Source organism: Ascaphus truei, chromosome 4 (assembly GCF_040206685.1).
Source record: "Ascaphus truei isolate aAscTru1 chromosome 4, aAscTru1.hap1, whole genome shotgun sequence".
NCBI classification, from domain to species: domain Eukaryota; kingdom Metazoa; phylum Chordata; class Amphibia; order Anura; family Ascaphidae; genus Ascaphus; species Ascaphus truei.
In genome coordinates, this window is record NC_134486.1 from 395,992,226 (window position 1) to 396,008,683 (window position 16,458).

Genomic DNA, 16,458 nt, shown 5'->3' on the forward strand with positions numbered 1-16,458 from the left:
TCTAAACATCCAAAGCAACGTAATACTCCAAGTCAGGCAGAGCACTAAATAATACTAATACCGGCAAATAGTAAGAGACAAAAAACAAAACAAAACATGGAATTAGTCTTAGTCATAATACAAATACTGCAATATTCTGTTCTGCATACATTATCCCATGGTTCTGATAACTGTGCAAAATTAGCTCAAATTGTTAACACCAATCCCCCTTTCTACCTAATCAGAACCAGAACTAGGGCGGGGGTAAGTCCTCTGGGCTGGACTGTACTGTTCTTGGCTCCATGGACCTCCCAGTTCCCAAGAAAACCTTTTTATTTGCTGGCATTCTTCCCTTCTGGGAAATAACATGTTTGCGGTTGGCTCCACTCCGATGGGCCAAAAGGACGTTGCAAAGTCATCAAGGCTTCCTGTTGTACTACCGTGGAAGCCATGGGTTTTTTTTTTTTTTTAATTTTCACTTTACTGACAAATTAAAAAAAAAAAAGTTAATTTCTTGAGAACCGCAGGGTCCCCAGAGAAGACTATATTGTGTTTTAGCTGCAGAACTGAAGGGGGGGGGAGGGGAAGGAGGGATTAGGGGGGACAGAGAAATTAGAAAGCGAGCGGTTGGTGCTGTAACACCTCCCTCTGCTCCACCTCATTATATACCGGTGAGAAGAGGTGCTTAGGATTTAAAAATATTCGAATATTTCAAAGGTCGCTTTTTACCATTGTAGACAGAAGGCTTTGTCGATGCCAGACCCTAAAAACACAGAGATTATCAGAAGATAATGATGCAGTGGAAAGGTTTGGAAGCTCGAATGATCCTAGACACAACCATACATTTGTTGTACTGCAGGTTGTGAACACTTTAAATGGAACAAGAACAGATTAACATTTTTTTTTTAGTATGTGCAGTTTCCAAAACATCACAGGGTATACATACACACACACACACACACACACACAAACACACACAAACACACGGTTCTGCAAGATCCATACACATTGTAACATCTATGAAGAACTGTCCGTGGTCCAATGAAAAGGTATTGCAACAAGCTACAGAAAATAATAAAAACACTTTTGTAACGGGAATTAGATAAAAATAATAAATACAAAAAAAAAAAAAAAACATTGGGGATATTATATGAAAATCGGTTTTGAACAAACAAAAAAAGACATTCAAACACGCATTACAAAATTACTCAAGGTCCAGCCTTGGCTATATTCTTACTCTCACAATTTGACCTCTGTCAGATGAGAATCCATTCACTGACCAAGATTATATGATTAGAATATTGAACCAAATCAGAATATCGGCTCTGCAAGGAGCATATTGTGCCACATTCCACAGGCCATTTCATCTTTACTTAGAATGTACCGGGAAAATGTTGGAAGATTTAAAAGCAACCGTTCCTATAAAAGTAGAAAACGATACCCAAAACATCATAGGAAAGCGATGCAAGGTTAGAGTTGATTTCCTACACTGTTGGGCAAACAGTGTAAGTCCATATCAACTAAAGGATTTTACCTTCCTGTAAGGAGGGCCAAGTCCAATTACACAGGTATTTCTATCTTAGGTTAGATATATTTTCCAACTAATCCCAAAAGAACTACACTGTATCTCAAACATAGAAAGAGGAAAAGTCTATTACAACCTCTGGAATTTGAGGGCCTTTAAGACCTCCTTAACACTTTGAGAGATGCTGTACTTTGCTAAGCTTTCTCCGTCAGTTGGGCGAGCTTTTTCCTGGCTTTTGATTCCCGTAGCCCTAACTCCAGGCTTGGGGGATGTGGTTTGGGGGTGGATGTGAAGCAGGGTTTCTCTTCCAGCCCGAGTCTTCCTTTATTAGAAGGGGCTAAGACCCCAGCAGTCAACAAGTGGTGACACTTCTCCCCGAGGGCATCCTCGCTCTCCATAATCTCAGAGTCATTATTAGACAGAGAGGACTCATTACAAAGACTACCCACATCTGGGGCAACACTTCTCTGGAAGTTGCCGTTTTTAGCAAAACCCAGAATGGGACTGACACTTATAGCTGGAAATGCCTCTGTTTTAACTTGAACCTGCTCTGTGATTTCTTTAATAGAGCTGCCGAGTGGTGATTTCACACCCGTACCGTGCACCAATACAGTCTTTGTCTCTCTCACTGAGGGTACAACTCCCTCAGTGTTTGCACTGAAGTACAATGTGGCATTCTCCGGCATTTCCGCTCTATTGCTGGACGAACCAGCAGCATTCAACTCTTCATCAATATTACCATGTGCAATCCCACCATTCACCCCCAACTTGTCTCTATCTGGACTATTTCCGAAAGTGACATAGGTAGACGAGTCATGTGGGCTGCCCTCGTAATCCTGGTGTTCTTCAACTTGCATTTTCTCCATCAACCATCTTTCTGACTCCAAGATGCCAACAGGGTTAACAGGCTCTAGTTTCCCATTATCTGCACACATCGGGTACTTTTTACCCAAGAGATGTCGAGAATTCTGCGCATCTTCCAGACCCCCAGGAAGGAGGATATTACCAAAGCCACCATCGCCGAAAGCTGCATTGATCTTTGACAAATTCCCAGTTTTCATGGCTAATTTCAAGAGCAGCCAGGGACGACGACTTTTTTCGTGTGTGTCCATCCAAGTAACAAGTTCTTCGTCTGCCACCATTTCCCCGTTACCAGTTTGCACCTTTGGTTTCAGATCTTCTATCCCAAACGTCCCGTCTGCCTCTCTGCCTTGAACGCCATGCCAGCGCCCTGAAGAAAAAGCAGACTCTTCTGCCTTTTCCTTTCCGACCCTCGCCACATGTGCCATTTTCCTGAAACTCTGAGATATTTCTGTGGATTTTGGGTGCAACAGGGTATAGTAAACAATCAATGCGGCACATCCTGCAGGGGAGATGGAAGCAGTGCATGGTCAGTATTATGCCCTGTGCATGGTCTGCACACAACTATTACATTGGAATTACTGTACAACAGGAATGCATGAACCAAAACAAACAAACATACTATAGTGTACTTTTGGGCATATCTAATAAAGTGCTACTGCAGAAATCCCCATTCCATGCTGAAAGACACTACAGTAAGGAACCATACTAAAAGACATTCTGGAAGGTGTCTTGTGGAGTAGCACTGCTCAGTAAATATGGCTCTGTATACTTAACATAGTTCTAGCCTCTGCTTAAAAAGGAATATAACATGAAGGGTCATATTTATCAAGTAGTGCCAAGCTGTAAGACACCTAAATAGGCCTGAAGGTGTCTTGTGCTTGGTACCGCTGAGTAAATATGAGCCAGTACCTAAAACCTGTAGAGCGTCACCATGTCCGAAACAACAAGTGTGTGGAGTACACCTCTACTGTCCAGAGTAATGACCAATAGTAGCGGTATGTCAGGATGGGATTATGGATAGGAAAGGGTTAACTGAACACAATGAAGTATTGTGTGTGTGTGTTTGTGAGTATACTGCTAGTCAGGTCTTTTTCTGTTAAACCTTTGACCTTGCTTACTAGAGAGAGTAGAGATCGATTTTTACATTCTTAGTTTAACGTTTATATTTTCTCATTCTGTTGGCCTCTCCTAATTTTATGTTGACATATTTCGGTAGAACACTGGAATGATTAAACAGCAAAAATAGGGCTGTGCAGAGATGGCAGGCTAGTGACTCAAGGTCAGGATGAGGAATATATTTTGGTTGGGGTTGATAGACCATACAATAAACAGAAATAATAAAACAATTTTTTTTTTTTTTTAAAGAAACAAAATTAAGTTTTGAGAGAATAAACCTGAGTAGATCACCGAAAATATGAATATTGATTAGGGTGTGTGATACCTGACTAATAAGATGCGAATCACTTAGAAATGAATAGTGTGTATGTTTGATTGCTTCCGTACATTTCCTTGCAGCAGGTTTTTTGCATGCTGATGCGCTGTCTTGCGCTTTTACTGCAGTAATACAAGTTCTAAAGGGAGAGAGAACCTACTTGGAGTTTTTATTGCCAAGCTTTTAATCACCTCATATTGGGCCGACTCCTCTCAGACATTATTGGAACCGACTATTTTTTACTAAACCCCTAGTGGGCTGGGTGTGTCCACATTACAGATTGATTATTGGTAACGGACAAAAGCATTCACCTGTCACTGTAAAGCCATGCAAGAAGTGTGTAAACAGTACAGCAACCAAGGGGTTGTGGTTAAACACACACACGTGTAAGTGACAATCTCCAACAAGGGTAATATGGTACTAGTTAGGAGTGAAGCTTTTTTTTTACAGCAGCAATAATGTTTGGTCCATGTCTCTCTTACCAGAATAAACTTCAGCAGGGCATGTGCAGCCATATCCCAATTCTGCATGTGCAGCCATATCCCAATTCTGCATGTGCAGCCATATCCCAATTCTGCATGTGCAGCCATATCCCAATTCTGCATGTGCAGCCATATCCCAATTCTGCATGTGCAGCCATATCCCAATTCTGTATGTGCAGCCATATCCCAATTCTGCTTGTGACTGCAGTATGTAAATATTTGCACTTGGCAGACATGCCAAATTGGATTTGGATGTCCTAGTTAGGAGCAAACGAGTTACCCATAACTAGGTCTGCTTGATCCCAACAACAGAATAATACAGTTTTTCTGGCTTTATGTAACTAGTGTAGGTAGGAAACAGAACTCATTAAATTACACTTCTAACAAGACAACAAGTGCCGAGTACTGTGTAGGTGTCTTTTGTACTCAATATGGAAAATAGCTGAAGCGCTCAAATGCAGGTATATCTCAAAATGATAACAAGCCAGACCACTGTACCAGGGTACTAACAATTGATATAGTACCTATTGTGTCATATAATGGGTACTATCCTCCTGAAGACAGGTGGTGTGTGGTGCAACCCACTCACCATCAGTCTCATTGGCAGGTTCCCCTGAAAAATATACAAGTACTCACATTCTGGTAGGGCAGGCAGGCAGGCTGTGCAGCTACTCAATGCAATACAGGGAAAAGGGAGACCAAAAAGCGCACCAGCACAAACGGAGCAGGAAGAATCCAGGACAAAAAAATGATTAAAAGGGCACTTTAATGTGGCAAAAGACCCATCCAATGCATTTCGAACGTCGCAGCGACGTTCGAAATGCATTGGATGGGTCTTTTGCCACATTAAAGTGCCCTTTTAATCATTTTTTTGTCCTGGATTCTTCCTGCTCCGTTTGTGCTGGTGCGCTTTTTGGTCTCCCTTTTCCCTGTCTTTTGTACTCATCTAATAAATCATCCATTCTTACCAATAAGGAATCCGGACATAACAGCCACAGAAAGCTTTATGTTGCTCCACATCGCCTCCTGCAGGAAGTCTGTGGCCAGCAGCAGGAGGATGCTATTTTCTAGCAGCATGACCTATAAAAGGAGAAAGGACAATGACTTCAGTTGCAGGGCGTTCTGTTCCGCTTGCAGGTGCACCATCGTCCATTACCGATTTCATAAAAGCTTGTGAGGTCGCTCCTAAACAACAAGGGAATCAGTTGCACATACATTGCAACTAAACCAGAGTTAGGGTGACCCCAGCAGTGTACAGGTTTTCAATCCTACAGCCATTTTTTTGGAAACCGTTATTCTGATTTAAAAGATACTCTTGTGCAAGGCATTGCTTACTAAGCACTGCTCAGCTAGGAGACATCTTCGAGCCCATTAACACGAGTAGGCCATAAGGTACCTTTCGACTGAGCACCGCTGAGAAAATAAGGCCCCAACAGGTCAAGTGCAGCAGGATATAAATAACTCGCAAAACCGGCGACTAATGAACCAACCAAGGAAAGTCTCCATTAACCACATTAAAAGCCTGGATACAAGTGAAGATGTGATGCAGTCTGATGCTTTTGAAGCCAAAAGGGTCTGGAATGATCGGTCAGTAACTAATGAAACACTTGCTCTGGGTGTGAAAAACGTACAAAGAATTATTAGTCAAACATGGGAGTAACCCGTGTAGTATCTTAAAGATTACGTTTGCCCCCACCCCCCAAAAAAATGCAGTCTTGGGGCTGTGAAATGCATGTAGCACAACGCACGGTATGTACAAAAAAAATATATATATCTCCAACCGCGTTCTTCTTCAGGATAAACGAAGAAGAGACATGCGAGGATTGGAAATGTCTGAAGCATTCTCTGGTTAGTCTATCTTGGACTTACATGGAAAACCAATACGGATACGGATACATATATACATATACATACATACATATACATATCTTATACTATATTAGTGAAAGCACTGTATGTTTGCCTGCCTGCCTGCCTGCATGCATGCCTGCCTGCTGGATGTCCGGTGTCCCTAGCGGCAATCTCATTGGTCCCTTGGCCCGCCCGCCCCCGCACACCTCTCATTGGCCTCACACACTCACACCACCCCCTTGGCCCGCCCCCCACACCTCTCATTGGCCTGAGGTGGAGTGACGGGCCAAAGGTCCAAAAAAATAAATAAAACACACACACACACACACACACACACCTCTCTCCCCTCTCCAAATCACCTTTTCCCCCTCCCCAGCGGCATCACCTCTTCCCCCTCCCCAGCGGCATCACCTCTTCCCCCTCCCCAGCGGCATCACCTCTTCCCCCTCCCCAGCGGCATCACCTCTTCCCCCTCCCCAGCGGCATCACCTCTTCCCCCTCCCCAGCGGCATCACCTCTTCCCCCTCCCCAGCGGCATCACCTCTCCCCGCTCCAAATCACCTCTCCCCGCTCCAAATCACCTCTCCCCGCTCCAAATCACCTCTCCCCGCTCCAAATCACCTCTCCCCCCTCCAAATCACCTCGCTTCCCGCAGCTGCCACGCGGCGCGTAAGATGGCGGACCCCCTTCCTCCCTCGCGGCGCCGAGTCAGACGGTGGCGGCGCCCGGAAGTACAGGTAGGTGTCGCTCCCCACCTCCGGCGCCAAACGGAACTGTGAAAGGGCGCTTCAACTGAGGTGTGTGTGTGTGTGTGTGTGTGTGTGTGTGTGTCACTGTCCACTGCCCCCCCCTCCTATCCACTGCCCCCCCCTCCTGTCCACTGCCCCCCCTCCTGTCCACTGCCCCCCCCTCCTGTCCACTGCGTCCCCCCTCCTGTCCACTGCGTCCCCCCTCCTGTCCCCCCTCCTGTCCACTGCCCCCCCCTCCTGTCCACTGCCCCCCCCCTCCTGTCCACTGCCCCCCCCCTCCTGTCCACTGCCCCCCCCTCCTGTCCACTGCCCCCCCCTCCTGTCCACTGCCCCCCCCTCCTGTCCACTGCCCCCCCTCCTGTCCACTGCCCCCTCCCTCCAGTCCACTGCCCCCCCCCTCCTGTCCACTGCCCCCCCCCTCCTGTCCACTGGCCCCCCCCTCCTGTCCACTGCCCCCCCCTCCTGTCCACTGCCCCCCCCTCCTGTCCACTGCCCCCCCCCTCCTGTCCACTGCCCCCCCCCCTCCTGTCCACTGCCCCCCCCCTCCTGTCCACTGCCCCCCCCCTCCTGTCCACTGCCCCCCCCCTCCTGTCCACTGCCCCCCCCTCCTGTCCACTGCCCCCTCCCTCCTGTCCACTGCCCCCCCCCTCCTGTCCACTGCCCCCCCCCCTCCTGTCCACTGCCCCCCCCCCTCCTGTCCACTGCCCCCCCCTCCTGTCCACTGCAGGAAATGCAGGGGGAGGAATCCATGCCTTTGAGGCGCCCCCCCCCTCCCTTTGACGCCCCCTCCCCCTCCCTTTGACGCCCCCCCCCCCTCCCTTTGACGCCCCCTCCCCCTCCCTTTGACGCCCCCCCCCCCTCCCTTTGACGCCCCCCCCCTCTCCCTTTGACGCCCCCCCCTCTCCCTTTGACGCCCCCCCCCTCTCCCTTTGACGCCCCCCCCTCTCCCTTTGACGCCCCCCCCTCCCTTTGACGCCCCCCCCCTCCCTTTGACGCCCCCCCTCCCTTTGACGCCCCCCCCCCTCCCTTTGACGCCCCCCCCCCCCCTCCCTTTGACGCCCCCCCCCCTCCCTTTGACGCCCCCCCCCCTCCCTTTGACCCCCCCCCCTCCCTTTGACGCCCCCCCCCTCCCTTTGACGCCCCCCCCCTCCCTTTGACGCCCCCCCCCTCCCTTTGACGCCCCCCCCCCTCCCTTTGACGCCCCCCCCCCTCCCTTTGACGCCCCCCCCTCCCTTTGACGCCCCCCCCCTCCCTTTGACGCCCCCCCCCCTCCCTTTGACGCCCCCCCCCTCCCTTTGACGCCCCCCCCCTCCCTTTGACGCCCCCCCTCCCTTTGACGCCCCCCCCCTCCCTTTGACGCCCCCCCCTCCCTTTGACGCCCCCCCCTCCCTTTGACGCCCCCCCCCTCCCTTTGACGCCCCCCCCTCCCTTTGACGCCCCCCCCTCCCTTTGACGCCCCCCTGCCTTTGACGCCCCCCCCTGCCTTTGACGCCCCGCGCGCACACACTGACTGACTGCCGCACGCACGCACACACTGACTGACGCGCACACAAAGCCTGACTGACGCACGCACACACTGACTGAGGCACACACTGACTGTGTGTGCGTCAGTCAGTCTGTGTGTGTTTGTGTTTCTGCCTCAGACTCACTGACGCGCGAGCAAACACACAGTGACTGACGCACACACGCTACATGAAGCTGTAAAGGAGGGAGGGAGGGGGGGGGGGACTGGATTGATGTGAATGGGGGACAAACAGAGAGAGGGGGGAGGAGAGAGAGGAACGGGAACATTACATCCCGGGCAACGCCGGGTCTCTCAGCTAGTATATTTATATATATATATATGTGAATGGGATTTTAAATCCACAATGGTCCCCTTCTAGGAATATTCCCTCAGAGGCCTCAGTTGGGGAGAGGAATAGCCTTGGGGTAAGGGCACTGCCCTGGAAAAGCCTTTTCGTAAGCGCTTGCAGACAGGTATTTATTGTGCTTCTAATATGAACAGTGCCATACATTTTAATTATCATTCTATTTGCTCAATTTCTTTACTGGTGCAATATAATGTACTGCAACGTCAGCAAAGTCCTGGCAGCTCAGCAGGAAAGGAACAGGCCAGGCTGACCTGGGGTGTGAAGCAAATCTATTCCATTTTAATTGAGCTCGGTCTGCCAAAACGGTTCCTCACCCCGCACACTGTCAAACTTTGCGAGTGTGTGTTTCCGTGTGTTCTAGTACGTCAACACTTTCGCTGCCAAAAAGAAGCCGGCGATGGAGTAAACCAACGTCAAAAACATTAGAAAAATCTTTTAAAATGTTGGCAAAAGCCATTAGACTACATCTCCTTCCACGTAAAAATAATAAAACAAACTATAACCCTGTAGGTGCCACGTATTTCAGTGTTGCGTTGCAATGTAATGCAGCTGCCTGTGGCTGAGGCTTGAACACCTTTAAATACCTACATTTAAACACAAATTGAACTTAAGGCATAGGCATTTTTTTCAACCTCATCCACTATGTAACCTTCTAAATCCATTTGTATAACCTGCCAACCTCTTCACTTCCAGACGGGCCAGCAACATAATGGATAAGCATTTCCCGGTTTCCTTGCCATGAGTTGCTAGCCCGTATGGCACAGGAGGGGTAAACCAACCAATGGATCTTTTCTAAAAGTGATTCTTACTGGTTTTTTTTACCGAAGCACTGCACACACATTTGTTGGCGTTCAGTCCTTCAGAGAGTGCATGGATGCGGTTACTTCCAATAACAGTAACGCTCTTTCAGATGGTAACGATACACGCTTCCGTAGTAATGGCTGCGAATGTGCACAGCCATGTTTTATGGGTTCAATATTTGTGATTTATGGTAGTCAATGAACAAATAAAAACATTTTGTAAAAAAAAAACCTTTTCTAGTAACCAACTTGGTTCTCTCTGCTGGCAAAGTGTCACCCTGTCCACCTTCTCTTTCTATGCCTATAGGAAGTAATGACGATGCACAGATCACTATCATAACAAAGGTCAGAGGACCAGAAGTGATCGCTGAGACAATTACGGTGTTCGCTGAAAATAAACATGTAATCAGCAATGACGGCTTCATAATCACTTTGCTGTCAGTTCCCCTTTAAGCTATTGAACATGTCACTGTCCTTAGTTTATTTTTGTCATAGAAGGTAATGCTATTGACCATTTTTTGACAATACCGGCCACTACCTACCAGGAGTATGCTATAGTCCAAGCTCCCCAACTCTGTGGCAGTGAACGCAAATTCCCCCAAAAATCTAATAAAGTCGTTTTTCTCTGGGAATTGTCAGAAACGACTAAATAGATGGAAGCCAGGGTCCAGTAAAATGGAGGGTCACTTTGTCCTTGCCAAACAATGAAAGTCCCATCCAGTGCCAGAACTAATAGGGTTTAAAAGAGAGACAGACACACAGATGAGGCATGCGGAGAAGAAGTCCTTACCGCATAAAAGATGGCGACGCGGTACCTAGAAGGCCCGTCTCTGACATTAATAAAGCAGAACACGTAGACTGCTCCGACGAGGACATTAAACCACCTCCAGTGACAGGGCCTGGAGATGACATCGGTCTGCTGAGCGACAAGCCAGAAACACATCACTAACCAGTGAGCACCTGCAGAGAGGGGAGAGAACAAAATAGAACGCTTCAGGTTCTAGATCAGGAGTGGGCAACTCCAGTCTTCAAGGGCCACCCACAGCTCAGCTTTTCAGCACGTCCCTGCTTGAGCACAGGTGCCTCAGTCTTGGACTGAGCCACCTGTGCTGAAGCAGGGATATCCTGAAAACCTGAGCTGTTGGTGGCCCTTCATGACTGGAGTTGCCCACCCCTGATCTAGATCATTCTAATCTTATATGGCACAACTTGTCAACCCCCCGCACCAGGTATATTTGGCTGAGGACAGCATATATCGTGCCTGTATACACAAGCGTTTACCAATAGCCTTATGGAAGATATTACATTAATACCGTAGGAACACTGCAAATCGTTTGGTGACTGTGGAGACCTACAAATACTTTTTTGGATGCATCACTCACCTACGTTTAATATACTAATTTAACCATACCGCTACTGTTAGCTCACTTTAGTCCTAGAAGCGACGAGCCCTTCACCAGAGCCACCATATACATGATTTGGGGAATACACTGAGAAGAGAGGACCGGTAGCCCAACGGTTATTAAAGGTTTAGTGCCACCCAATACCAAAGTGAGCCAATGACAGATCTGTTATAGCGATGTGATACGTGTCTCCATTTTACATGGTTTCTGCATTTGGTGTATATACATGGTAAGTGGATACAAAAATAGGCGAGTGCTTTTCTTTAGATTTACCCTTTGGGTTATGGTGTAAGAAACCAAAGCTGCCCTATCTTGCAAAGTGCCTGGTGCCTATGTGTGACTAGACAAGGATATGGTGGGTTCAGGGTGGAGGCCAAATATTTGCTTTAAGCATTAATATGCATTTTAGGACGTCTATTAAAGCAGCAGTCCAAGCTGCAGTTTAAAAAAAACTTAATAATAATTATAATATAATATACATATTTCCCCCCACCCTTTAATATGTGCATCAATACAATCCACACAATTATAAGTAATTAGCTATGTTGCCGATTGACAAAGATTCGGCTCGGGGGTCCACTAAATGGCTGTCAGTGCAGCAGAAGAGGACCAAAGATGCAAAGTTCTGTGTGGAAGATCATGTGACCAGGCAGTCGCCAGATTCAATTGGTGCACTGCTAGAGGGAGGGCAGGGCTCAAAAAAGGTGTGTGCCAGAGCCTGTTTCAGAAGAGGAAGGGGATGTGACTTTGTAAATGGTTGCTATAAAAGCAAAAAAAATCTGATTACATTAAAATGTCATTCAGAGTTGTAGCATAAAAAAAAAACCAAGTACTTTCTCACAGTACAGAACTGATTTATTAAAAAACACATGTAGGATATTGCTTGGTCTACAGCTTTCAATGGTTACGTTGGTTGCGTACATGCATTTTTGGATGTTTAAGTGACCAAGCTTTGAGAAGAAGACTATAGTTTAAGACTAGTGAATGCTCATCATGGAACCTTTGACTCTGGTACCATAAATAACAATGGAATTTCTTGTGGTAGAGAGTCATTGCCCGAGCAGCCTGACAAAGACAACCAACAAGGAGACAATGGCACCAAGTCGAACATTTACATAATGTAGATTCTCTGGGTAACATCAGAGATACTTATTTATTGGGTTGGAGTTTCTCCAAGTGGTGTCAAATATGTATTTTGCTAGATTTTTCTGCCAGGATGTCCCTTTCCCATCATCCGTCTGCTGGCACAATGTATTAAAAAGGGACAACAAGACAATGATCACAAGCAGTGAAGGATATGAACTCTTACCTCCCACAGCAAAGACCCAGAAGTGATAAACCCTGGCAAAAACCACCAAGGCCATCACCCGTGTCCCGATCATACCCATCCGCCACAGGAGCTGGCAGAGAAGAGCTGCCCACGGCATAGAGAGGTGCCCGGGCTTCAGGAGGCACAGGAAGCTGCTGTACAAAACCAGCGCCCAAGAGAGGGACAGGAGGGACAGCAGAGCGCTCAGGACTGGAAGGAGAAACATAGCAACGTAAGACACCTCACTAACGCCAGGAGACAACAACACACACACACACACACACACATCTCATCATGAAAGGGGCAGTGGTCCTCTTTAGGGAAAACACATCAAGGTTCTCCAGATATAATGGTGCACAAGCGTTTGAGGACTTGGGTTTCTTCTTGAGAAGTATCAACGCTAAAAGTCATCACAACTGGCAACTAGACTACAATCCTCAGAAGCAACATGGTTAGCAAGACCATGTAGTATACAAGGGCAGCACTGTCACTGATCCCAACATCTCAGAATGTTTTCATTTAGAACAGGGGCCCTGAATATGAGCTGTAGTGTCACTCCCACCATGGTGATATAATCCAGTTTAAGAAGGACTCCGTCCCTGTCAGGTGACCAATCATGTAAGTGGCAGGGTCCTTTCGAGCAGCAAAACAGAGAAAAGGCTGAAGAACCAAAAATAGTTCCCAAGGAGTCAATTAATTCCCAAATCCATACTATTGCGGCGTTTTCACAAAATTCCCTTAAAATTAAAAGTATTTAAATTTTTTTTAAAGTTATAATATATATATATATACACACACATATATATATATATATAGGCATACCCCGCATTAACGTACGCAATGGGACCGGAGCATGGATGTAAAGTGAACATGTACTTAGTGAAGCACTACCTTTTTCCCACTTATCGATGCATGTACTGTACTGCAATCGTCATATACGTGCATAACTGATGTACATCACAAATTTGGAACAGACTCTATAGTCTCCCCGCTTGTGCACTGCTTCGGTACGAGTATGGAGCTGGTATTGTTGTTCATGACGTGCTGCCAGACGCATGCGTGAGCTGCTGTTTGCCTATAGGGCGATATGTCCTTAGTCGCGAGTGTACTTAAAGTGAGTGTCCTTAAACCGGGGTATGCGTGCGTGTGTGTGTATCTATATATATATATATATATATACACACACGTAGAGGTATTAGTACCGTGTTAGCCGAGCTTCAATAATCAAAAAAATAAATAGATGATACCGTTCTGTGGCTAACGAAATGCTTTTATTTGTGCGAGCTTTCGAGATACGCCGGAAGAAGAGATCAGTGTATCTCGAAAGCTCGCACAAATAAAAGCATTTCGTTAGCCACAGAACGGTATCATCTATTTATTTTTTGATTATATATATATATATATATATATATATATATATTCAATACAATGTCAATAAAACATCCCACTAAATAGATTAACAGAGTACTGTAATGCTGTACTGCGCATTTAAGTCAAGCATTGTTAAAATGAAATGTGTGTACACATTTATACGTCCCCAATTCAATATACAGTGAATACGTTTCACCTGCTGTAGAAGAGTTTCCGCTCTATGGAAATATGTGCGACTAAAATCTTCTCCAGCACCAGGAGGTATTTCCTCATGTTGTATAAGGCCCCGTACCCACTGCTCACGCGACAGTGTGAACAAGATACGGCCCTCTATAGGGCCGGCCCCAGTTAGTGCGCGCACATGATCAAGCGCCAGTACATTTGGGAAAGTCAAGAAATGTGACTTTCGGCGCGGCGACCTCAGATTGCTCGGCTAAAGGCCACAAGCGCCGCCAGGCGCTCCGTTTGCGCTCGTGCGCTCACCGGGGTCGTAGCCTAAGAGCCTTTGACTACAGAATATGCGTAATACACTTTAATATGCTACAGCAGGGGTGTGGCAACTGCAATCCTCATGGATCAGCATATCCCTGCTTCAGCACAGGTGGCTCAGTCAAAGATAGGGATACAGCAGCAGGAGAAAAAAAAAACCTAGAAGCACTACTACTGAACAAGAATAGAAAACTAAGAGTGCGTATTCTGTAAAAAAAATTGATTATTTATTAGTAATAAAGACAAATAAAACGCGTTGGTGGGACGATACCTCGCTTTGTTTTCATGACCAATAAATAACATTTTTAACAGAATACGCAATCTTGGTTTTCTATTCTTGTTCCAGTAGTAGTGCTTTGTTTTTTCCCTGTTGTTGTATCTACGCCTACGTCGTCAGCACACCCAGGACCCTTGGACAAATGGAGCCACGTCAGGATGCTGCACATTACATGCGAGTCCGTTCTATGATGCATTATTCTCATTGATTCAACTATTGAAGGTATGGTGGACTTTATTTACACATTGCCATTTCTGGACTAACAGCTGTTTATTACCTTTACATTTGGGCATTGTGAGGTTTCCAGGCAATAGTGTTATTACCACCTACCCAACAGTTTATTCACATTACTACAAACAAAGGGTCCTCGAACTTTTTTCATGAATTTATTGTGTCTGTACAGCCCTTAGCACCACACAATTTTTTCTATTGTCCAAAGACAGGGATATTCTGAAAACCTGACCGGTTGGTGGCCCTTGAGGACTGGAGTTGCCTACACCTGTGCTAAAGCGTGATAATATTTAGGTGCCTAACGCTCCTCATGTAAAATGCTGGACCAGAGATGGAAGTGGTCAGGAGAGTGGCCTCGACTAACCTTACCTGGATAAATGTCCGTCTGACCCAAGGTCAGGTAAATGTAGGACTGCAGCAGCAGGTGAGGCAGGGCCTGCAGCAGGACTTCCAGGAGCCTGAGCAGCGACAGGTCTCCGTGCTGCATCAAGAGCTCCGTCTCACCCCTTTCTTCTTCCCCTCTTCCTTTTAAAGCGGCCCGAATACAGTCCACGTGCCTGGTAAAGAGAGATCAGAGTGTGTTCCTGGACGCTCGTCCTTGCAGCGCAAACACATATGGGATCTCTATAGCGCCCAACATGTCGCTCCCTAGAATAGACCACTAATCTTTAACCCCTTGGCTGCCAGAAGATCCAAAATGCACAGCAAAGTAACTTGGCAGCCAAGGGGTTGTTACTAATAATCACGTACTTTACACATAGATTTTAGTTTTTTTAAACAGTCGACCCCACTCTTCCGAATTCCGTTTTCAGTATCGTTGTTTTTACAGCATGGTAAAAGCGCACACACACACAAATGGTGGCTTTACCAGCCAAAGGTTTTTCAATTGTGTTTCCTGACAAAGCGTGTCCTGAAACATTTACATGGGTGATCCAGGTTATGTATTTAGTTTGCTGAAGCATTTCTCTTGCTGTAGACTTTCCATTCCTAATAATAATAAATAAAAATAAGGACAGGTAAAGTCACAATGCTGTGTCTCCAGTGATACTGCGAGGCGTAATCTGGTGTAGGAAGTGCACTCACATTCTACAATTAGCAGATACGTGTATATACTGTACAGCACATCGCGGCAAGGAACCGCCTACAGATAATACCTTCCCACCAGCCACGGTATCTCAGAGCAAAGAAAGAGGGCTACGAAGGAGCAGATAATCAAAACAATTGTCGATTTATATAAATATCATTGGAGATATAGTATTGCACTATTGTGTCTTTATTCTTCCTCTCTCTGCACCCCGCCCCCCTGCCGTTTATCCTCCTACCTGCATTTGCATAGATAAGGATGCATACTCCAGTCCTCAAGGGCCACCCACAGATCGTTTTAAAGCTGCAGTTCAGTCAATATCCTGCATGTGTGTTTTTTTTTAATAAATCAGTTCTGTATGTAAGAAAAAATACTTTTAGCATTTTCTGTTTTTAAAAAAACTACTTTAAAAGACCAATTTTCTTGTATTCTATTTTAACAGCCATTTGCTAAGGCACTGCCCCTTCATGCCCTGACACACCCCTTTGTCAGCCCTGCCCTCCCTCTAGCACATGTCAGTGCAGGAGTGCTCATGAATATTCATGAGCTTCCACTGACAGACAAGCAGAATATAAACAGATCCCTTCACTAATTATGTCACCAAATTTCGCCGATCAATACATGGAGAACGAATTGACCTGCAGCTATACAGTTCTTTAGGTAATTAGCGATTGCACACATAAAACTATTGAAGTAAAAAAAAAAAATAAATAAAAAAAAAAGACTGAACTGCACCTTTAA

General features: G+C 46.3%; 1 protein-coding gene across 1 annotated transcript in view; it reads right to left on the bottom strand.

Moving 5' to 3' along the window:
- Positions 1-539: 539 nt before the first annotated feature.
- Positions 540-16,458, bottom strand: part of XKR5 (XK related 5) — a 33,768-nt gene continuing 17,849 nt past the window's right edge. Inside the window, exons 3-7 of the mRNA XM_075598601.1 lie at positions 15,003-15,190; positions 12,266-12,475; positions 10,344-10,513; positions 5,251-5,362; positions 540-2,867 (exon numbers count right to left, since the gene is read on the bottom strand). Coding sequence (XP_075454716.1) covers positions 1,699-2,867; positions 5,251-5,362; positions 10,344-10,513; positions 12,266-12,475; positions 15,003-15,190 — 1,849 coding nt within the window. The 3' untranslated portion in view covers positions 540-1,698. The remainder of the gene's footprint in view (positions 2,868-5,250; positions 5,363-10,343; positions 10,514-12,265; positions 12,476-15,002; positions 15,191-16,458) is intronic.